Below are 23,161 nucleotides of genomic sequence, written 5' to 3' on the forward strand. Positions count from 1 at the left end.
TCTCTTGTTTATACACTCTCAAAGTTCAAACCGTCATAAAAAAAAAAGTCCAATATTATAGAATAAAACCAACCATCAAACCCCGTTTTCATGTCCAGAACAAGGGAATAGAGCAGCTGCCAGAGAATTCAACATTAATAAATCAATGGTATGGAAGTAGAGGAAGCAAAAAGAATGAGTTGAGTAAAGTTTGACTTATCTGTTTTGTTTTGCTTAATGCGCCTTATCATCTGAAAAATACAGTAACTTCTACCTGCCTTTAGCATGTCCAGAAGTCCAACTTTTTGTGCAATGGTTAGCATCTTCCTCTGCCTTTTGGGTGCTAGCGCAGGTGCCTTTGATTGTGCAAAACATTTCGTCGACATTGTTGTGCTTGTTGGGGGAGAAAACGTACAAACATACAGTACAGCACTTCAGAGTCACACTGCTAGCAATCGAAGATTTATGTAAGCTGAACCCATTCTGTACTGTACAGGAAACACGGTACGAAATTGATTGACAATGGTTTACAGCTGATCAGGACACAGAACAAAATGCGCTGTAAAGGAAAAAAAGGGGAAAAAAATGCAAAATTGCACAGAAAAAATCCACGAAACAGCGAGGCCGCTAAAGGTAATACCGTGTTATAGCGAGGGACCACTGTATCGCATTTCATCTTTGTAGCCATACTTCACTAAAATAGCAAGTAAAATTAGGCTATTAAACCTTTCAAAACAAAATCATTTTCACCTCATATTCAACCTTTAAATCTATTTTTATATTACATAAAAATATTTGACATTTTATTCCATTAAAAAATGCCTGGAACTATAAATGGCCTTTGCCACAGTAACAAATTCCTCCACGCTTGTTGTGTCCTTACACGCCCCCTAACATCTTTTCCCACACAAGGAGCTTTACTTTAAGTGGCACAAATACAACAAATACACCATGCTTATCAAGTCACAGTCCCCTGCCACCCCTACAATAAAACACAATTCTGTTTTCTTCACGCTGGCTTCTGGCGTGCTTGTATGCCATGGCGGTCACGTCTGGGGAGAGAGCTCTCTGCTTATTTATTTGTGGCTGTTTCCTCGGCTGTCAGGATAAAGAGGGCAACACGGAGCTAGTCTGAGAACATAATTTCACTCTGAGTGCCTTAGCCTGAAGCGCTGTACACAAGCACACACATCTAACAGACATGCACATACTGTATACATTGGCACACACACACACACAAACACAGACTCCCAAGCAGCGAGAGTGGCTGTTGACCTGCTGAATAATGCTTTCAGACTGTTGAAGCAGGCTAGCAATGTGTGAGTGTCTGCACGTGTGTGTTTGTGTGTACGCCTCAGAGTGGGTGGTTAGCAGCTTAACCCTCCTGCTGACTCTTGTTAAGGGCTAAAGGGATCCATGTCAACAACAAGCAATAAAGAAGATGCCTCATCCAGAGAGATATGGGGGAGACAGAATACAAGTGCACGCACACAAACACACACACGCACAGTCAACATGATGCACATCCTCATCCACAGCTTTCAAATACACACATAAACATAACGGACTTGTCTCAAATAAAATATAGAAAGAGGTAAGAGTGATTGAAGGGGCTATTAGCACAGACAGTGCGGGAGTGATAGGGGTGGGATCAGTGTCACAGCCCCGCTCGGCTCAGCCCGGCATTGCTGCACGCCGTGGGGAGCTTGGAGTGCTGCCAGCTGCCTGTTTACAAGCCAGACGTGTGTTTGATAAGGACTGCTACCAGTTGATAGAAGCCAAATCCACTTTCAATGAAAAATAAAGTAGTGGGCTTCCTCTGAAGTAGAATGGGCCAGCATGGAGCAGCTCAGTTAAGCCAGGATGCTGCCTGAGAGCTGCTGAGTCAGTGTGATTGGCTGTGTTGACTGGTGGATTGTAGAGCAACTGAATGTCTGTGTTTTTCTTTTCTTACATGCAAAATATGAAAGAGCTGCAAATAACTCACATTGCCACAGCACCTTACTTGCAAGAGTAAGATGTATCACTTTAAAGAAATTGCACTTCCTTGGGTCCCCAGCATACACCCACCAATTGTGTAAGTAAGATAAGATAAGATAACCTTTATGAGATAGTAGATAACAAATAGATAAGTAGATAAGAAATACACACACACACAAACAAGAAGACAGACATGCAGAGTTTCCCTTGTAAGCAAGAATTGTAACGGCCTAATTTGAAGATCTTTTTCAGTTGTATAAACATGCAGTGCCCTCAATAATGTTTGGGGCAAAGACACAATTTTTGCCCTTATACATCACCACAGTGGATGGTAAATCAAACAATCAATGTGTAATTGATGTCACATTCAGGCTGTCACTGAAGTTATTTTCACCCAAGAATTAAAAAATGAATCTGAAAAGGCTGAAGGTTGAAGTATGGAGAGTTTTATCCTGTTAAACATTGTTTATTTATTGCAGAAATCTCTCTTCTTCCTTTAATACCCTTTTAGTAACAAGGTCATTTGAAAATGACCACAGCAAAACAAATAAACAAGACAGAAGTCGAGGTTGTTAAAACACTGAATATGTTCATAAGCTTGTTCCCTTTTTAATGCTAACAAGCCATGAATGTTTTACGTAATGTAAGCTTCCTGCGGGCAGATCAGTGGGTGGTTAATTAAAGTTTATTCAAATTCTGAATCAACCATTTAATCTGAAAATGATCTATTAAAGATGCTCTGGTAATAAGATGAATTAAGTTGCTCCAGTGTTGTGAGAATAAAAAAAAAACATAAAATACTTGAAAGAAACTTCCCTGCGCTGTGATTTCACAGTAAGTTCACATAGCTCCCACCTGTTACAAGAAAATTGTAATTTTTAGCCACGGTCTCCTCCTCCTCCCTCTCGTCTCTGCCCGAGGCAGTGCCTCTCCTCCGGGAAGGTTTACATGTTGTGGTAGACCATCTACTTATTGATCGCCGCTAATGTCTCCGTGATCTCCACCTTGTGCTGTTGGAGGGAAGCTGCTGTGCTTACTGATTGGTCAGATAACGGTGTGATCAGGTGAGGAGCAGCGGTGTGTTAGGCAGTTTGTGTGAGCGTATTGTACATCTTCGTGTGTATCTCGCTCTTTTTGATCTATAACCACTTTAATTAGCTGTGATGTTAATTAACCCCCCTCCCTTTACATTCAGTCAACTAATGGATATTTTATTCAATTACATCTCATCTCAGCCTTTTCTTCTCATTTCAGAATCAAACTTTTGTTTCCTTTTTTTTAAAATTTCTTTGGTTCATCCTGTCTTGTCTCTGTATATTAAAACATGTTAAAAGGAATTAAGGGGCTTGATACGAACGCTGACATCAGATATCACATTCATAATCGCTGGTGTTCAAACTCGATGTGAAAATGTAGCACAGTCGAGTTAGGAAAAGACAGCTGGATGTATATGTGGGTACAAAGACCTTGCCTCTTTGTGAAGAAACAGTGCCTTCCTCTTCCTTCTCCTCGTGCCTATGTATATTGTTGCATTAATCATTTTCTCCAAGCTGAATGTCACAGAGTCTGCCTGGTAGCCCTGAATAAACACTGTCATCCCTCTGTAGGAATAACCTTCACATATTGCTACTGCCTTGTGTATGTGTTTGTGTGTACAGTATATGTACAGTATGTGTGTGTGTGTGCGTGCCAAGTCTGACTAAAGGTTAGGAGGGCATGTAAATAAAAGAGCAGTACATGGCAGGCTCTGATAGTTTGCTTATGTATCTGTGCATTCTCACTTGCCTGTTAAAGCACCCCGTTGTTTTTGATTAGTCTGAGGAAAGGCAGGCTATTTCTTCACACACACACACACACACACACACACACACACACACTGCACTTTCTTTCTTTTTTACTCTGTCGCTCTCCACGTCCCTTCCTGACGTTCCTTCGCTCCCTCCAACTCTATCCCTCGTTTGTTTTCATTAGTGTGATTGCCTCAATGTCTTCCTGACCTTCAGCCATCTTCAGGTCTCTCTCATTTGCTCTCTCTCTTTCGCTCTCACACACACCCACGCACACATACATACACACACACATATATAAACATTCCTCTGGATGATCACTTCTGATTTTAGGCCTCATGTCTTCATCCTATCGCTCATTTGGCTCTGTCTCTTTCTTTTTTCCCTCTTTCCCAGACCTGCTGGTAATAGCAACACTTTAAATGTTTCCAAGCTGATAACTGATAACTTTTCCTTTTGAACGAAGGTCTTTATTACATTTTGACTCCCATTTTGCTTTCTTTCTTTCTTTTGAAGATCTCTAATGGACTGTTGGTTCAAGTGGCGGTTGCTGTTGGAAGAGGAGAAAAAAAGGGGGGGAGGGGGCTTGAAAAAAAGAAAAGAGGAGAAGGACAGGTCAGAGGAAGGGAGATGTGTTGCTGAGTAGCCATGACCTTCAGCGGTGATTAGGGACAATTATGTCTTCAACAGCAGCTTGAACCATAAAGCTACTCAGACAGAAAGATAGAGGGGGAACAGACATGAGGATTTACCAAGGTGTGGTCATTAGCAGATGTCCATAAAATGACTGTAAACGCTTTATTTGATGCCTTTTTTCACCCCCACATCTGTATTTAACACAGCAGCAACGAGGTGGAGGGCTTGTTGTGTGTGTGTGTGTGTGTGTGGGGGTGGAGAAATGATTAATATTAATTCAAGGGCTGATTGAAGGCAACACTCGAGTGAAGTGGCTCATGATGATGTCTCCTGAGCAACTCCCACGCACCGCCATGAGTGGAAAGAGGAGAGAGGAGAAGAGAGGCAAGGAGACAGGAAAGGCAGGAAAGAGATGATGCCAGATGTGACAGCGAGAGGAAGATGTTAGATGAGCCCCCATCCAACATCTCCCCACCCACTCTTCCATCACCATGTTATGGATTTAAAAAAATCCACAAGCAAAACAGAGTTCACACAAAGAACTTTCGGGCGGGTTAGTTCAAGTTTTTTTTTAATTAGCATGTGCTTGAAAATTAAGTAGTTGCTTTTATTGCCTTGGCATTTAGGGATTGGCATTAGCATTAGCAGACAAAACCAAAGACTAAATATTAACATATTATTTTGTTTTGTTTTTAAATAATATATTCTCTGTGGTAGAAGTAGTCTTTGTATGTTTAATTAGCATATTCAGAAGTAGAGGTCCAAAAAAAGTAGTGTGTGGTACAGTAACACACAGTTTCCAAACTTTGGAAGCTCACAATAGTAATCTTTCAAAATAAATGACCAGAACTCTGTGTATGTGTATCTGACTGGCCAGTGCAGTGTGTTGGCAGCAATGTTGTGTTGTGCTGCGCCAGAACTTTTTCTTTTTCTTGATCGCTCCGCATGTTTTTGTCAGATCTTTTTGAATCTGGATCCTATAAAAACAGAAAAATGTTTGCTAAGACCTTCCTTTTTTCTGCAGTCTTTATTTCTTGCTTTCTGTTGGAAGGCTGTTTTTGGCCTCGGTGCCTCATCGATCTAAGGCTAGTGAAGGTGGTGAAATGTGAAGTTTAGCTTAATGTTTAGGCTGTATACGCCCTTGGCCTCAGATTCTATTCCCCTTGTGTCTTCCTCAATTTCCTGCTTTCATCCGCGGTCAAAAAAGGCTTAAAATGCTAAAAGTAAATAAAATTGTTTTCCTTTATTTGCAGATCTCTCTCAAGTGTGACTATTTAGAAGAGAGCGCTAGATTCTTCCAAATGTCTAAGCTTTCTCTCGCTCTCTCTCTCTCTGTACTAACCCATAAAGGTTGACCAGAGGTGCCGGGTTAAGTTATGTTAATGTTACAGGGATCATCAGAGTGTAAAAGGAGATAACAACATGTTTTAAAGTCCACATTGCTGGGAGGTTGAATGGTGTGGAGGCTTTGGTTTGGATTGGCACTGGCGGCCTTTCGAAGTGTGTATGTGTGTGTGGAGCTAAGGCATAATGACTTGGGCCGAGGGAGGGCAGGCCAGAGGGGCTGGATTGGTGAAAGCAGAGGCAAGGCAGGGCACCCTTAGGTGCCATGTGAAATTAGGAATGATTAAGAAGTAAGAAAGACCAGGAGCAGCGCTTTGCAGTAAGGCGCACTTAATGAATAATGCAGTAAAAAGTCACATGCATGTACCCGGACGGACACATTGAAAGAAAGACGGACAAAAATATACTGAGTTAGGTCCTTCGAGCTTCCTGCTTTACAAAGAGGCACAAAATAACTTTCATGCAAACGTGCCCGGTTTGAGACACAAGTGCCTGTACGTATTTCTGTGAGTCGACAGATACTACATCGACGTGAATCGAGGTCATTTGTGCTCAAATATCTAACTCAAAGCAGGTGGAGTGCCTGCTGAGAGGCAAACAAGAGTCGAGGAGGTGTTGCAGCGTCCATCAGGGGCTGACATTTATTTTGGCTCGAACAACTGATGTAATTAACTTTTAGACCTTCCTGTTCATGGCTGCTTCTCCGGGCAGGTGCGCCAAGGAAAACATGCCAAAATTACCCAGCCTCCCGTTCACCCTTTCAAACACATCCACATTAATTTGCGCGCACACACTTCTTCCCTCGTTCCATCTCTTCTCTAACGGTACGTCTCTTCCAACCCCTCTCTTTCTCCCACCCCCGTTCTTTACCTTACAATCTGCCCTCACTCTTGTTTTCTTGCTCTCTTTCTTCCCGTCTCCTCCTGGCAGTACAGCGAGGTCTCTTCAAGCTTCGAGTTTTCGTAACCAACCGCAGCGGCGTTCAGTTTCCCCTCCATCGACGCGAAAAAGAGAAAAAAAAAAGCCACTTCCTTACTTTGTAACAATTTTGTACTCCGGGGAGAAGTACTCAGTAGGCCTACGAGTTAACTTCAACCGCCGTGACACTCCACAGTTGCTTAACGCAGCACTTTTTTTTTTCTTCATCAGCCTGGCAGTTTTGTATTGGAATGACTGACAACATACAGCCATCAGCTTCATGTTTGTACCTTGTATGTGTCTGGAAGACTACAAGAGTTTCCCATAAGTTGGAGTTTTCACAGGTTTTTTTGCTCGCCTTAGACTGACTTTCAGTTAGGCTTTTGCGTTTGATGACAAGATGAATAAATGAATAAAAATGAATGAATTCTATATGAGGTAATAGCATATCCTAAAGACATGACTCCTAACCTCCTTGTCAGTTAGCATGAATAACCCATATCACCTGTGAGGAGCATTTGGCATCTCCCTTGGGTCACTTTAGAATTCTGTGGGTGGTGCAGGTGTACTTTGTACACTGCCCCCAACTCAACCGTATCATCTTTAATAATGAATAATGATGCCTGTGGTCTTGTCGGGTTTATTTGTCGGACTGGAAGCAGAATCTGGATTATTTTGCGAGAAGAGTGATATGAGGCAGATATGAGGTTATAATGGGTGGCAGATGCGCTGGCCTGCACCGGGCCCGGAGAGCAAGTAAGGTGTTTGTTTGTACAAGCTGATTTCCCAGACTAAACGGGCTCTGTGTCCTACCAGCTGCTTTGGATCTAGACAGTCAGTTTGGAGCGGGAAGGGAAGGGCCCTCAGATCCACCTGGCAAAACAAGATGGGACCTCGGCGTGACAGAGAGGATAACATCTCTGCTAGCAAAGCGAGCTGCTTACTGAGATGACACATCTGAAAGGCCCGCACGCACGCCTGCTCTGTCTTCAGACTGGGCTCAGACAGAAATACAGGATCTTACAAAGTCATAGGTTGTTCTTATGCGCACATCAGGTGGTCGCAATGATAGCACTCTGGCCTCACAAATCCCACCTCAATCTGCATCAGTACTCATGTAGGCATTTGGTTTACATTAAACCGGGCCCCAATGCGTCGCTGTTTTTGCTGTCATGCGCTGTTGGCCACAGCCAGACGCCATCAATTCAGCGTCTTCGGGTCTGAAAGAAGCTGTAAATCACATTAGTTACTCAGGTAAACAACCTCAGCAACTACACCCCAGAGAACATTTGATTTCACGAGCAAAGGCGCGCCGCTGAAGAAAAAAAAAAAAAAACACAGGAAAAAGTGTTCAGATGTAAATTTTAATGACCGGTCGAGTCGCGGCACAGGTGCGTCGAAGCAGAGGTCGCCTGCAAAAGAGGAAGAGGACGGGGAGACGAGTGTTTGAATGAGTTCTGTGTGTTCTAACAGGTTTCTGCATCTCCGGGAAACCTTGCTGGTCTCGTTGGCCAGCAGGCTGCTGCCTTCTGGGAATACTGAGGAAATGTCCTCATTTTCTGTTTTTAGAGGCCCGATTCTGTTCATGTGCAGGTGCAGGTCAAGAAAATAATTCTCACTCAAAAAAAAAAGAATACAATTTGTGTCTTTTTCAAGCCTGTTGAGTTGTTTTGTGCTAATAAGCGCTAAATGTTTTTAGGAATTTTAGGGATTTCGTGTTCTGGTTTCTGGTGAAAACATTGCTTTTATAGTGTGGATTAAAGGTTGAGACATTATGGACTTAGCATGCATTTATTACAGCAATAAGACAGACTTGCAGTCTTTGGCTTAAAGCCTGTGTTTATAGAAAAACAGTAGGCAAAAATCCATCATATGAAAATTGGGCCATAGCATTATGTTGCAAAAGAGCAGAATGAGTCGGTTTAGAGAGGGTAATTGAAGTAATGAGCCATTCTGGCTTCTTCCCTTTGATTTCCTGATATAGATGATTCACAGCAGTCGAGGTAAACTTCCCTCAGTGAGAGAATTATTGCCTCCTTGTCGTTCCTTAAAAGCCACGGGGATAACATGGCTGCAGATCGTGGTATCTCCTTTATCACCTGCCTGTTACAGCTGAAGCCACTTCATAAATAAAGCCATTGCACTTCAGATCCAGGGTGGGAGGAATTGTGGGGGGCACATACACACATAAACAGGCTGACATTCACACTGCGGGCAGGTACTCAGGCTGCTGTCGCTGGGGAGCTTTAACCCTGAAACCCTGACCAGCTTAGTTCAGAGGCGAGAGGCTTTATGGGACATCGGGGAGCTGCTTGCAAGGAGTAAATAGAATCTCCAACAGTATCTGTCCCAATCTCAGATTAAGCCACCAAATCTCAGCAGTTTTTCCTCTCTGACAGAGATGTGTACATATGTTTCTACAACATGCTTTCAACACGCACGTGAAAATCAGCCCATACAGAAAACAGTGTCTGCGAGTGGGTCCCAGTGCAGCTAGGGGTTTATGCTGACACTAAAGAATGTGTTCATCTATGAGTGAAGGGCCTCTCTCTGCCTGTCTGTTACCTGTTTCCCTACTTTACCGACAGACCGACTTACTGACTGATTGACTGACTGAATGAAGTGCAGTGCAGCGGAGATCTGACAGGGATCTCGACGTGATCCGATGCAGCTCCCAAAGGACCCCGAGCTAAAGCTTTCCCTGAGCGTGCTGGCAAAACAGTGCTCCACTGAGCAGAGCCAACTTGCAGGGTGGCCCAGCTTTTTAGTCAAGCTTTCGCTGAAAAACTCCCAAGAACTGATGTCTTTTGTCAAAATGTATTCCCAAAAACAGAATCTCTATTATTTTGTAGGGCTTCTGGGGTCACCGGAGGTTTTTCTGGGTAAGTTAACTAAATGTTGCCAGGAGCCAGGAGGCTAATGATTCAAAGGCAGGCAAAAGTTAGCAAGCTGTTTGGAGTGGATGGCCTTTTCTTCGAATCTGTGGAAAGAGTGAGGTTAAATCTGTGCCACTCTCTCCTTGTTTTCTGGTACCCTGTCCTGGAGGCCGTGTGGTAGAAAGTTAAAGATGGAGGAACATAATTTATAAGGCAAGCGAAAGGAGTTCATGAGCTGATGTTGCTTGGGAAAGAAAAAGCATGATAGGGAGGAACAAATCACCACAGGAGGGAAAAAAGAGTTCAGAAAAGAGTGGAAATTTGGGGAGGTTAAAGTAGGGTATGTGCAAGCTTGAAAAATAAGAAGTTTAATTTGAAGAAAATATGATTTTGAATGAAAAGTGTGAGATCTAAATATTTATGTCTCTTCCTCCCTGTTAGCTCAGACGGTATACTTGAACCGGTCATTGATGGTGTTCATAATTTTTACATATGTGTTTGTAACACATCCAGGAGCAGCTGAGGTTTCACACAGCTGTGAAAGCCACGTCTTACGTGCAGACTGATTGAATTCCAGTCTGCACGTAAGTGTTTTTTGATCTAGCAGGCTTGATCCTTGTGCACCAAAGCAGCGCCACACACACACGCACGCACGCACTCACTCTCACACGTGCAGACGCGAGCACACGCATCCCATTATACGACATCAGGCGGGCTCAAAGTGGATCATTATTTACTAAACAGGTTGCCTAACAAGAAAAGACGGATTCCCCTGCAGGCTTGTATAAAAACCCTGGAAGCATGGCGGTGGAGCAATATCCATCATAATTGATGTGTTGCAAAGCAGATTACACACATTAGCGCACACTGTTCTAGCTATGACAGCTCCAACTGAACATGACAAATTCCATAATATGGAAAAGAAAGGTAAAAAAGCTATTTTTTTTTTTTTACTCTCTCTGGGTATTAAAAAAAACCCGGTACAGCAACTAACAAAGAACCATTTGCATGTGGCAGGAGTAAATGTGTGTTTGTGCGCTCAAATGTTACCGCGTGAGCATCCGTGTCTAACTGCACCTCCTCCGTGCTCTCATCTCTCCTTAATTACATTCTATTTGTTCCACTTGGGGCGGAGGGGTCCTGTAAACTGTTTGGCACAGCTCTCCCCCCTGCTCAGAGACAAGACTTCATTCAGCACAGCTAATCCCAGCGTAGCACTAGCTACATGGGATGATGCGTTTGAGGCCAGCTGACAGCTGCAGCATTATTTACTGCACGCGGCACAACAGATAAGCCCATTGAAACGGCAGCCGGCAGTTCATTGTGGGGAAGTGTTAAACGCGTATGTGGCCGGCTAATCAGTGGGCCGGATGCTAGAGGAATAAATAAACCTCCGAGGGGAAAGAGGGGCGGCTCGGCGCGCTCACTCCCTCCTCTCTTACTTGCCCGCTTGCTCTCCTCTCACACTTCTAATCAACTCAACAGCATTAGGGCAAATCTGCAAGCAGAATTCCTATTTCTGTACGAGTGCTATTAAATTAGAAAAAGGCTGCAAATAATGTGTCACTGATTTGCACTTATCAATATTATTATTATTATTATTTGATTCTGTTTGTGGTTCATTCGCTTGAAAACCTGCATATTTTCTCCTCTTTTTTTCATCATCTTTCCCAGCAATTTAATGAAAATATTCTCACCATGATAATTTTATTAGAAATTACCATTTTTATTAAGTAAGAGGCTAAAAAGTCATATCACAGTCATACCTTCTGTTCTGCTGTAGATGCTAAGTAATTGGATGTAATTAAAAGAGAGCCTGGAATGACTTACAGTTGTTTTTATACATTAATAATAAAAAAAAAAAGGGTTTTATTTAGAATTTATTGTCCTTACACATCCTAAAGATATCCTTTCATTTTGTTTGATGGCATAAAAAATATAATTTTATTTCCCTTTGATTAAAGCTAACATATTAAAGTATTTTGCTCAGCACTAATTGTCAAATTCATTTTAATTGTAAAAGAAGGCCGAAGCTCAACACTGTTTGTGTGTGTGTGTGTGTGTGTGTGTGTGTGTGTGTGTGTGTGTGTGTGTGTGTGTGTGTGTGTGTGTGAGACCGAGCTGTTTCGGAGCCGTGTCGTTAGCCGCACACTCACTCCTGACGACCCACTAATTAACACCCCATGTTAATCACTCTCAACCCAGCCAATAACCAGTGACATGCCATCATGCAGATCACTTTATCATACCGCAGCACAGCAGCACATCCGAGCTGGGCGATATCCCCCCCAACCCCACCCCTCGATCCTCGCTGTTTTTGTTGTACGAAAATCTCCGTCGGTATTTTGACTTCTTTCACAGGACGAGAGAAAAAATATTTCATCTGCGTTACCAATCCAGTGAGTTGCCATTTAACGTGGAAAGTGAAACGGATATATAATAAACACTTCGACAGTGACAAAGAAACATGTCGTCCCCACCTTTCAATCAATCCTTTTTGTTTCCGCACATTCATTTATGTCACCATAGCGAGTGCCACATGCATTAGATCTGATCCATTAGCTTGATCCCACTTCACATAGACTGGTTTAAGTGCATGCTGGCTAAAATATCTTCTCAGTGAATCTGCCATTCTGGATGAAATAATAATTTTGATATAAGTTAAGCTGATTTGCCTAAGCTACCGAGTAATTAACTGAACTTAATCATTTCATTTCAATTCATTTCCATTACCTGAATTATTTTTCCCAGTCTCTCCTGTCTTTTGTAATGTCTGCTTTAAGCGTGCTGTTGTTTGCTACCGGAGACCGGCGTCCAAACTCTGTTACAACACTGACCTCTAGTGTCGGTTCGCCCCAGCTGTGGCTTGCTGTGTGAGGTTTTTTTTTTTTTCTTTTTTTAAATGTGACATTTTAGCAGGCACATTGGTAGTCCTATCTAAGGTAATGAATCCGCTTTGGCCAAACTGCCTCGAAGCTTTAGCCTCCAAACGCCTGCAGCGGGGATTGCCCACGATAGGGTAAAGGTAGATTAGGAGCCAGTGTAATGAGAGCCAAAGCATCTCTTTAGCTTACCCTTTGTCTTTGCCTCCATCCACCGAGCCTTCGAGGAGAAGGAGAGACTTACTTCTTTAGCCAGTGGCATCCACACAAGCTTTAGCTTTATTTTTCATCATCCTTTGCTCCTTTCCTCCCTGCCAACTTCCTCCTATTTTCCCATCTCTACCTACTTTTTTTTTCCTCCCGTATTTTCTACATCCTGAGCTGTGCTGACACTTACTCATGCCAAAGCAGTCTCACGTCCTCGAAAGGGGATTGTCAGATCTTCTAGAATATGGAAAAAACACAGTCGCTTGCCAGCCACACTGGTGTGCGGCACTTGGGTAATAGGCATAATAGGGTCATGCCTGCATTTAATAAACAATTACCCATCTATAATAGATGAGTCCAGCTCCTAAGGCCCAGTGCCTGGCCTGGGTTGGAGAGAGGGAAGAGAGAGAGCGGGAAGGTGAATGAATAATGCAGCGGAGTTGCCCATCAGAGCGCCCAAAACGCAGTGCCAATTATCTTCGACTGCTAATGATGATCATCTTGATGCTCTCCCCTTTTACACCCCCTAACACTGCCATGCCTAAATCTGACATTTACCCAGCTGCTCCCACACCTCACCTCACCCAACTTGCACAACACGAGCCAGGAGGCGCGTTAACCAGCATTTATTTTATTTTGGAGGGGCATCCAAAATGTATTTATTTTTTCTTCCTGTTGGTGGTCAGTGGTCATAGCTGCTCTTTGTGAATGTCAAATCAATCAGGGACTTCTCTTCAGCCGCTTCGCATTCAGTCCAAGGTCACCCAGATTACACAAGGTTAAAGTGTGCACGTGCAGGAAGACTTAGGGTGGTGGTGGTGTAGAGAGGAGGGGGGCTTGCAAGTTGGATTAGCATACAGCACTGGCAGAGCAAGGGAATTAAAGGCAGCACAGAGGTGCGATGGCCAAGCAAAATGGTCCCCGCTCGCTGCTGTATTTGAATAGAAAGCCTAAGATACGTGAAAACAGAGAGAGGAAGCGAGGAGAAGCTCCGTGGCCCCGAGGATCAGAGGGGGGAGGACCTGTGGTGCTCAACTCAGACTGCTAGTGAAGTCGATAGGGCCCCAGCAGACAGCTCCACTGTGGGCTCTGGGAAAAATACATAGCCATTTTGGCTCCCTCGGGGCCCCGAGTCTGTGGTAATAATGGGATCAGAGCCATGACCCTCCCAGGACACCGTACCGCTGTTGGATATTCTATTAGTTTTCTCTGCAGTGAAAAGAACTCCGTGCTCAGCTACTTTCCTCACTCCGGATCACATTTGTTTTACTTTTATGTCGGTTTTAACAGCGACTAATCAAATTACTTCAAGTTTCCAGGAAGAGACTTTATTAACAACAGAGCAGAGTGCAGCGTTTCTTATGGCTGCCGTAAAAACCTCCTAGTATATAAACTGTGGATATCTTCTAATCATATCTAATGTTCTTTATGTATGCAAGGATATTGTAAGCTATTAACATATGCGGCAAAAAAAAAAAGAAAGAAAAAAGAAAGAAAGCCCCATAATTGTTCCTTTTTACCATTTAATCCCAGGCACTGGAAGATACAGCAGAGATCACATTAACATTTACATTTCTGAATCCCTCCACCTCCTTGATACAGTTCCAGCTTTCAGTCCCAGCATCTCATCTGCCTTTACATAATATCAGGGCGTATTAATGCTACATATGGCACTGTCTGTGCTGTGCCGATTTACATTTTTCCTAATGATGTGCTTTCATTTTTCCTCCTCTTATCCCCCGTGTCCTTCCCTTCACCTCCAGCCCACAGCCCACTGTGATTTAAAATGCATACAACTGTGCCGCTGTTTTTTACTGCGGAATAACAAAAAAAAACACACACACACACACAAAAAAAAGAGCGGGCCGAGACACCTTCGGTTGCCCCGGCTCCATCTGTTGCACATCTGGAAGTGGTGTGCGGCACCAATAATTGGAAGTCAATTTGTTTGAAGTTATGTATTTGGCATCTGGTGCGATTCATAAAAACTCTGGAAATCGCATTAATTTTATAGCATCTCGAGAAGGGCCTTTTTTAAAAAATTCAATTCTCTGTCTCTCGTGTTCCTTTGTTAATGCACGTGGGGGCCTCGGCGGTCCATTGACGTGGGAGTTTGTCGAGCGCTGGTCAGGGTGTGGTCCCTAATAAAATCAGCCCTTAGAGAATCATGGGAAGTATTACTCTGGCGCAATGGAGGAACACAGTCAATGGTATGAGCATTAAAATGTGATGCTCAGACTTTGGCGAAGTTTTATATATTTTTTTTCACCTTTAACTTTGACCTTAGCTTCAGATCGCTTCTTATTTTCCTGAAGGGGGAAAAAAAACTCATGGGGGGGTAGTTTGGGTAGTTTGCCACATTTCCAGTAGATGGGTTGACTGATTGAGAAGCAGCATGGTGTTGTTTGTCACACAGCTCTGAGTCATGGCTGAAAATAGATATGACACTTGATGTTTGGTTCCTCACTGCCGGCTGTCATATTGTTATTCCCACTCAAATTTCACCTAATTTGTGCACAAGTCTTGTCACAGTCCAGATCCTGATGAGGGCTTTTACGTGGATTCCTCTCTCTCCGTCTCTCTCTCTCTCTCTCTTTTTTCCACCTTCTCTTCCACCTATGTGTGGCAACGAAGCTCAGTGATACACACACCCGCGCGTGCATTTGTGCGGCGAGTGTGTGTGTGTGTTTGTGTTTACACACGAGCACATTTGATTAGGCTTGTTTGTGTGCACGAGCGAGCGCGCGGCCCCCCGTGCATGTGTCTCCGAGCTTGCCATGCCTCCAAAGTGAGTCACCTCAGCGGGAGGTGATTAAGAGTTGCCAATGGCAGGCTCGACAGGTGAGCGCATTGTAGCATGCTGGCAGCTCTGGCATCCGTGCAGGTGACAGCTTCTCCTGCTCGGCGGTGGCGTCAGTGTTGGTGGGTGGCAGGAGGTCTGACAACGTTGTTTTGGTGACAGAACGACTGCGCTGTGAGGTTCACGACATCGCTTGCCTTCTTTAGATTTGTCAGTTTATGCCGGGAAGTATATGGAGTACCCTGGACTTTAGCATATACTGCCAAGGCACAGTTCCATATGGGAAAGTAGTGTTTTCCAGCCATTGTTACACAGTAAAGGTTTTTTTAAATTCTTCTTTTATTGGCTTTTCTTAAATAATCCACCACAAATGTTCCCTATTGGCACCACAGTCCTGCATTGAGTTTCTTTTCATTACTGCACAGTGTGATAACAACACACAGCCAGCTGCTGCCACCTGCTGTTGCAATCAGGATACAGCAGCAGCCTTTTCTTTTCTTTCCTCCTTTTTTTTGTTGCAGTCGTGGAAGTGAGGTAATTCACCGAAGGGGACCATGTTCCTGTGGGTGCTTGTACTATAACAGAAAGGAGGTGAAGTATTATTTTACTAGGTGCACTATTTATTTTTTGTCTTTGCAGATTCTGTAAGAAGCTAGAATCCCATCTGTTTCTCTACGACGGAAATTAGGTAAGGACTATAGCGAGTGAGACAAAGATTGAGAGAGTTGCGCAATTGGAAATACACCCAGATTTGTTTTACATGTTCAAGTTTAACTCCTCACACATGCAAGCTAATGCCTCTAACATGCAGGCGGACGTGTTTTCTCCACCCGGCGCAGACACAAACCCTCCGAGTTTTTCAAACCTGGGCTTGATGAGCTGTGATATTCCTAATAAAAAGTCACTTGTTCTGATGTCACTGTTGCCTCATCCGACCACATTTCCTTTTGAAGCATGTGCACAACGGACCTTGAACTTTGCCTGTGATAGCTTTTTGATATGGAGGAAATGAATTAGTTAGGAAGTGTGGAAGTGTGTTTTGTCTATTGAGTGTGAATGTTTTGGTTTTGTTTTCTTTTTAATTGACACCTTTTTTAAAATGTTCTTGCTTCATATCCTTCCAATACTTTAACTTCAACAGAGAGTGCTGTTTTGTTTTGTTTAGCATAACAGAAATCTGTATTTGCCTTCTATAACTGATTTGGAAAGTTACCCGTAAACATCACTAATCACTTTGTAGTTTGAAGTGGCTGCGCTCCAAATCAATTGATTGGATCTTCTCTTTATTTGCAGCTGAAGAGGAGATGCGAGTGGGATACGTTTCGATTTCAGTACACACTAATAAGACTCTGAAACATTAATTTGAAGAGGCTTTGATGAGAAATCCATTCGGGAAGTATTGGCGTGTTTGTTGTATTATTAATGCATGACCTCATGATTAGAAAACCGCTTGTTGATGTATGATTTTTGTCAATGACGCAGCTACACTTTTTTTTCGTCAATATGAGATCAAAGAGTTTTTATTTCTGTGTCGCACAGAAAGTTTCTGCGGCTAACTTTGATACAGATTGTTTATAATCGTATTCCGAAAAGGACACCATCTCCACAACCTCTTACCTCAAAGGAAACTTTCTCGGCTAACAGCTCTCAGAGCAACTCTTTATCCGTCGCCATTATTCATCCTCAAGGGCTCATCAGCTCACAGTGGGCTCATCAGAATTATTACTCCTCCTCCACTTGTCTTTATTATCTAATTTCCCTCCTCTCTCTTCCTTTCGGCCTCTCGTTGCCAATCAGCCACCTTGTAAGGCTCTTCGCCTTTCACTATGAATCTTTCTGGGCTTTTTTATTCACTCCTGTTGTCATCCAGAATGTGCTTTTCTTTTCGTTTTCTTCTTTTTTTTGCCAACTAGTCACTTTGTATCGAGTTTTTACCTGCAGGTTTGTGGGTGCTGAGTTAGAAGTAAAAGTTTTCGTAGCAAAGTGAGAAATGTGTTGCTTGGATGTGACAGATTGCTAACTGCAATTCCTGACGGTGGCTACAACAGGTGTGACACTCAGGAACAACTGTTTGAGGGAGGGTGCACCAATGAATCCAGCATGACAAGAAATAAGAAATACAAAAAAAAGGGGTTTATTACGTCGTTCCCACCCCTACAAAGAAGTTTTTAAAAAAGGTGTTAGATAATAATATATATACTTTTTATGAATAAATGGATTAAAACATATAAATACACCAACATTTCAAACAAAAAACATTTCAAAGACACTGATGAGGACGTGTTAGGCATTGGGGTGAGTACGTCAGTACTGGTCAAATAAGGCACATCAAATAATGCAACCATCTGCAACGTATTAACATGATCTTTTGTAAAGAATTAATGCTTTCATGAAAGGAAACACCTTTGGTATGTTTTTAGTGGTTATTTTGCATATGTTACAGTGCGTGGCCACCACAGTGTGTTTAAAAAAACAGTAGTCATTAACATTATGTACTTAGAATTGTCTCCCTTTTTCTTAGAAGTCTTTTTCAGCTGTGTCTGGGAGGCAGAGAATAGTTGAAACTGTCTGTAGTAAAGTTAAAAAAGAGCAGCCGTGGTGTGCTCACAGGATGTTTCTGTTCCCGCTCAGCTTTGGCGAACGTCAGTGTTCTGTAGCTTCAACACTCAACTGATCGACAAGGACTACACGCTTAATGCACAGGTGGCACTTTAAAGGAGTGCTGTCAGCTGTCGTTTAAATTACTTGCAACCCTAGTAGGAGTCTTAAATGTATGCTCGGAGCCATCGCTCAGTCATTTAAAGGCCACGTGGATGCCCTTTACCGACAGGGATTATAGGTGATAAAGAGACTGAGGGCACCCTTATAGGTCATCACCCTCGGCAGAGCTGAAGCTGCTCCTGCGGCTGCTGTCCTTGGATGCAGCTCCGGGGGAGCCGGCCGAGAGGAGCGGATCGGTGCCAAACGGCGACAGCGGGTCATCCATCAGGATCTCATCCAGCTGGTGTTCCTCCTTAAGCGTGGTGGTGAAGAAGTCTGTGAAATGGGACAGCGGGTCGGAGAAGGTGGTGCAGGCGTCAGTGCCACTAATGTGATCCTGCGGCCCGCTGACGGTGGCGGTGGATGGCACGCCAGATGCCGCAGCTATCCTCTGGAGGTAGTCGTTGTTTATGTCCTCTTGGTAGAGAGTTGGCTGCTGAGGTTGCTGGGCCTGGGGAGATGATTGCTGCTGCTGATGTTGCTGTTGCTGCTGCTGCTGCTGTTGTTGTTGTTGTTGTTTGAGTAGGTGGGAGGAAAGTTCGACCGTCCCCAAGACTGTGGCCATGTTTGGTAGCCCGTGAGCTCGTGCTTGAATCTCAAGCTCCTGGAAAGCAAAGAAAAGAAACCTTTTAAAAAATAATAGGTTTAGAAAATGTGTGCATGCATGGCGAGAGCAGGCATAGGTTCAAAGGTGCTGGGGCTGGAGGTGGGTTGCAAAGCAGTTTGCAGCTGTAGGTGAAGCTGCCAACTGGATGCACAGATGGATGTAAGCTGAGACGTCAACTTTTTTTTGAAAAAAAAAAAAGCTATGTGTAGTATCTGAATAACCATCTAAAACTGTGTGAAATTCATCAGTTATGAGCTGACGTCTTTAACTGATATGGGAGTAGCTCTGACACAATCACAGTCACACCCTGGCTTCACCATCTCCTCCACATTCTGAGGTTGGATTGGGAGGTTCACTGCGTAATCTTCTCACACTTTTACAGAGTACATTATCTGCGCTTATCACCCATCAGTGACACCACAAAGCCCCGCTGTTGCATTAAGCCCTTTGTTTGCTGCCCTTTTGTCGGGGTTGGTTATTGTTTCACACGTACTTTTATCATCATTTCTGATTACACATACTTTTTTTTTTTTTTTTTTAGCATTCCCATCATTGAAATCCACTCTGGTTAACCACAGTGAATGAGTGTGAAAGTCTGCATGTGCATAGTGCAATCCTATCAGCACACATTTATCAGTAAGCATCTCTTCTATTAGTGCTCTTCATCTATTTATGCCCCTGCTGCATTCCCTGAGGTCTCAGAGCTGAGGTCATTGTGTTTATTTATCAGGTAATTAGCACTGACCTCTATAAGAAAAGATTATGGGATGTGAGGGATCTTTTGTAAAAGAGAGTGGCGGTGAAGGTGGCGGGGACTGTGGGAGTCCCTAAGTTTGCGTTGTGGTGTCGTAAAGCATTCAGGTGGAAATTAGCGTGAAGTACCTGGGGATGATGGATGTGGGACTGGCAGTTACCAGCTGATCTTTGGCAGGAAGAACTCAGTATTGTAAAAATAGAATTAAAATATGATGCTGTGTGCTGATTGGCTTGTAAAAATGTATATGAAATATAAGTTCCTTCTTTTTCTCTCCGTGTTTATCAAATGTGTCAAGCACTTTATCTGCATTTATACCACAGATATAAAGTAAACCCACTCAGACAATCACATCTTATTACCTGGATCCTCAGGAGCAGCCTCCTATTGGCTTGCTCCAGCTTCTTCTGACGGCTTTCCAGCTCCCGGGCGTGCTGCTGCTCCTTCTGCAGCCATCTTATGTACTCCACCGAGGCCTTGAGGATGGTGCCTTTGTTCCACCGCATGTCGCTGCAGAAAGGAGAAACGTAAAAGATAACCTTTTACACACAACCCCCTTATGTCGGCAGAATATCCTTTGCAATAAAAAAAAAAATGCAGGGAAAAGTTTTAACAGAGGTTTTTTTTTCTCCCCCTTTTTTATGATATGAATAAGAAATGGTGATTTACACGGGGCAATTATTCATCCTTGGACATTACATGGGGACACTGAATGGGAATTTTAATAGAATAGTTAAGTAGCTATGTGGAAAGTCCATTCTTGTACCTCCTTGTACGGTAAAATTAATCCTCGAATAAAAATAGGTGAAGGGAAAATGAGCTAAGCAGGAAGGCAAGGAGAAAAATGGAGAAATGGACTTAAGGTGCTAGAGTGCAAGTCGTTCTTTTGGAGATATTATTACTTTTTTAAAAGAGGACAGGGAAGCTGTAGTAAAATTGTCCTTTTCTACACGAGTGAGACGTTGGCCTGATCAGCGCTAATAATCTCTTTTATCCCGCGTTAATGGCACGACGACAACGCTAACCTTCCATTTAAATTTGAAGCAAAGTTCAACTGCGAAAGATGGCCGCGGGATTTCAATTCAGTTCCACGCTCCGTCTCGGTGTTCCAATTGTGCTTCAAACTTTGATTCAAATGGCGTGGCCCGCTTCTTTGCATTTGACCCTTTCCTCATCATTCATGCTTTGAGCTGAACTGCCGGGACCCGGCGAGGAGACGTACAGCTCGGAGAGCGTCGACTACAATGAGAGTTCAAGTGCACCCTTGAAATATGACTGAAATGTGCTCGAGCACTCATTTGAATTCAATGAACGACGTTTCGAGTGTCTTTGTGCTGCGATTTTTAATACCCAACACACAGGTTCTTGCAGTTGTTTCAGTGGCGTGAAGTGAAGCGAAGCAGGAGGTGGGGTGGGCGGGGGAGAATTTTTCAGTAAATATATTTAGGATTTTGCAACTTACGGATCATTCGATTTTGGTATGAGTGTTCCAAGCTCCTTAATCCTGTAGTTGATGTTGTATCGTCGCCTTCTTTCAACTGTGCAAGCAGAAAGGAAAAAAAAAAGGGAGCAAAAGTTGATGAGAGCAGTGTCAGATGCTGCACCAAAGGTTATCCCAGATGTTAAAGTATTATGGAGCTGAACGGCGTGGGTTGGAGGGGGTGACACTTACTCAAATTATGGTTGTCTTTTTTCTGCCTCTCTTTGGCCATCACCCTTGTGTCGAGTTCTGTCAAAAAAAAAGCAAAAAAAACATAAAAATACACGAATAAATAAATCACGCAGGGGAACGAATGGATTAGCAATGCACACAGATTTAGAAACTGAAAGACAACAAATACAAAAAGCCACAGAAGGTCCAGTCAGGAGACGCACAATCGGCCGTTTTGAGGGGAGTTCAGCGCCGGGGTCAGAATGAGGAGTGTCTGTGCAGCGAGTCTACACTACGGACATAAATTTGACCTCCTTACACACACGCTGACCCCCGGTTCATCCCCCTCCAGCATGTATGAAGCTCATTGTAAAGAAAAAGAAAAATGGTAACCGCATTTTTTTTTTACTGCAAAACATTCTAGAATTAAGAAGATTTAGCGAATTGACTCATCCGTCCGAGAAGGACAAAAATTCCAGTGTATCCATATTTGTAGTCACGTTCTCCTAAATTACATAATTGGGGACCTGAGATTGGATTTCCCAATTTGTCTCTTGTTGATTTAATCAGGACAATTTGAACTCTGTGCAACAGCCCATTGTCCCCTCTGCCTACACTCAAATGAAACAGATGGCAATGTTCTTACTTGCTCATTGAGACTGAAGGATTTCATTTATTTATTTATTTTTGTTCAGGCATCCTTTCTGTTTCCTAATCAGCTTTCGTCTGGGTGTTTGTAATTAATATGAACAAAAAAAACCTAAAAGGATCTCTTTTTTGTTGTTGTCGTTGTTGTTGTTGTTACCTTGAGATGAAAAGTCTCCACTAGTGTCTAACAAAGGGAACTTTGTTTTAGCTTCTATTTTTTTTAGGTTTCACAATGTGAGCAACTCTTTAATGGTTTAGCTGTTTGGTCAGATTATGGTATGAGTTCATACCTGTGTATTCCCTTTTTACAGTGAGCTTTGTAGGGTTAGATGTAGGACTCAGTCCACCATTAGGGGCGTTCATACCTTGTTCACCCCCATAGACGTCCAACATGCTGCTGCTGAGAGACACCTAGGCAGGAGAGAGGGGAGATGCAGAGGAAGAAAGGGGAGTGAGTTAAGTGAATGGGAAGTGCATTTACATTTCACACATTCACACGCACGTAAACAAACAGGGCTTTCACACTTTGACACAAAAGCCGCCAAACAAACAGTTGTTTTTAGCTGCTGTGTGGCTTTGTTTGGCAAAACTGACAAGAAACATGTGGAGTGATCAGAGCCTTGAAGTGATCAGATTGTTAGCATCTCCTCCACTCTACGCGGGAATGTGGCAATGGAGTAAAAACAACTTAACAGAAACGCAACCTAATTGTAAGACGTTTTACCCCTGACCTCGAACCCAGGCTTGCTGCTCGCCAAGGGGCCGATTTGACCAAACATAGCGCCTTGATTTGCTAATGGTACCATTTTCAGAACCCCTCCAGATGAAAGTGCTCCTAACACTGATTCGCTCTGTGTTGAAAATAGCATCCCATTAGATGAAAAGGCTAGCTAGGTCAACTGCACGAACAGAGGCAAAACTGTTTTCCTACGGGTGTCTTCTTGTCTGAGAACACATGTATCCCCCCCTCTGCAATAATACGGCCTTTTCATGGAGTGGAGGGAGAGAGATGTCCGGATCTTTAGCATGATGACACACGTGTGTGTCTAATTCGCATTTGTGTATTTATGTCGAAAAAAAAAAGCATGCCAGAAGCCCCCACGGATTCCAACTAATTTTATCTCCAACGTGTGTTAGATTTAACAACCACGCTGTTATATGTGGAAAAAGGAAGTCAAGAGAGTGTTAGCTGGTTTTAAAAATATGTATGTGTATGTATATGTATATGTATATATGTATATGTATATGTATATATATATATAGGAGGAGGGGACAAAATTGCATATCAAAATAAAAGATAGGAACAATTCCCCTACTACTAAAATTGTAATC

At 43.1% G+C, this 23,161-nt stretch overlaps 1 protein-coding gene across 5 annotated transcripts in view; it reads right to left on the bottom strand.

Annotated features, from left to right (window-relative positions):
• Positions 1-17,544: 17,544 nt before the first annotated feature.
• The window catches only part of tfec (transcription factor EC), a 34,412-nt gene continuing 28,795 nt past the window's right edge, over positions 17,545-23,161 (bottom strand). For 4 of the 5 annotated variants that reach the window (XM_035908534.2, XM_035908540.2, XM_035908547.2 and 1 more), the window contains 5 exons: positions 22,120-22,240; positions 21,203-21,259; positions 20,993-21,068; positions 19,893-20,040; positions 17,545-18,773 (listed from right to left, as the gene is read on the bottom strand). In XM_035908534.2, the coding sequence (XP_035764427.2) occupies positions 18,273-18,773; positions 19,893-20,040; positions 20,993-21,068; positions 21,203-21,259; positions 22,120-22,240 (903 nt within the window). In that variant the 3' untranslated portion in view covers positions 17,545-18,272. The remainder of the gene's footprint in view (positions 18,774-19,892; positions 20,041-20,992; positions 21,069-21,202; positions 21,260-22,119; positions 22,241-23,161) is intronic. The other variant, XM_035908542.2, reaches the window with a different exon arrangement.

The sequence above is a fragment of the Neolamprologus brichardi genome, chromosome 17, assembly GCF_056152115.1.
Source record: "Neolamprologus brichardi isolate AB-2024 chromosome 17, ASM5615211v1, whole genome shotgun sequence".
Taxonomy (NCBI): Eukaryota; Metazoa; Chordata; class Actinopteri; order Cichliformes; family Cichlidae; genus Neolamprologus; species Neolamprologus brichardi.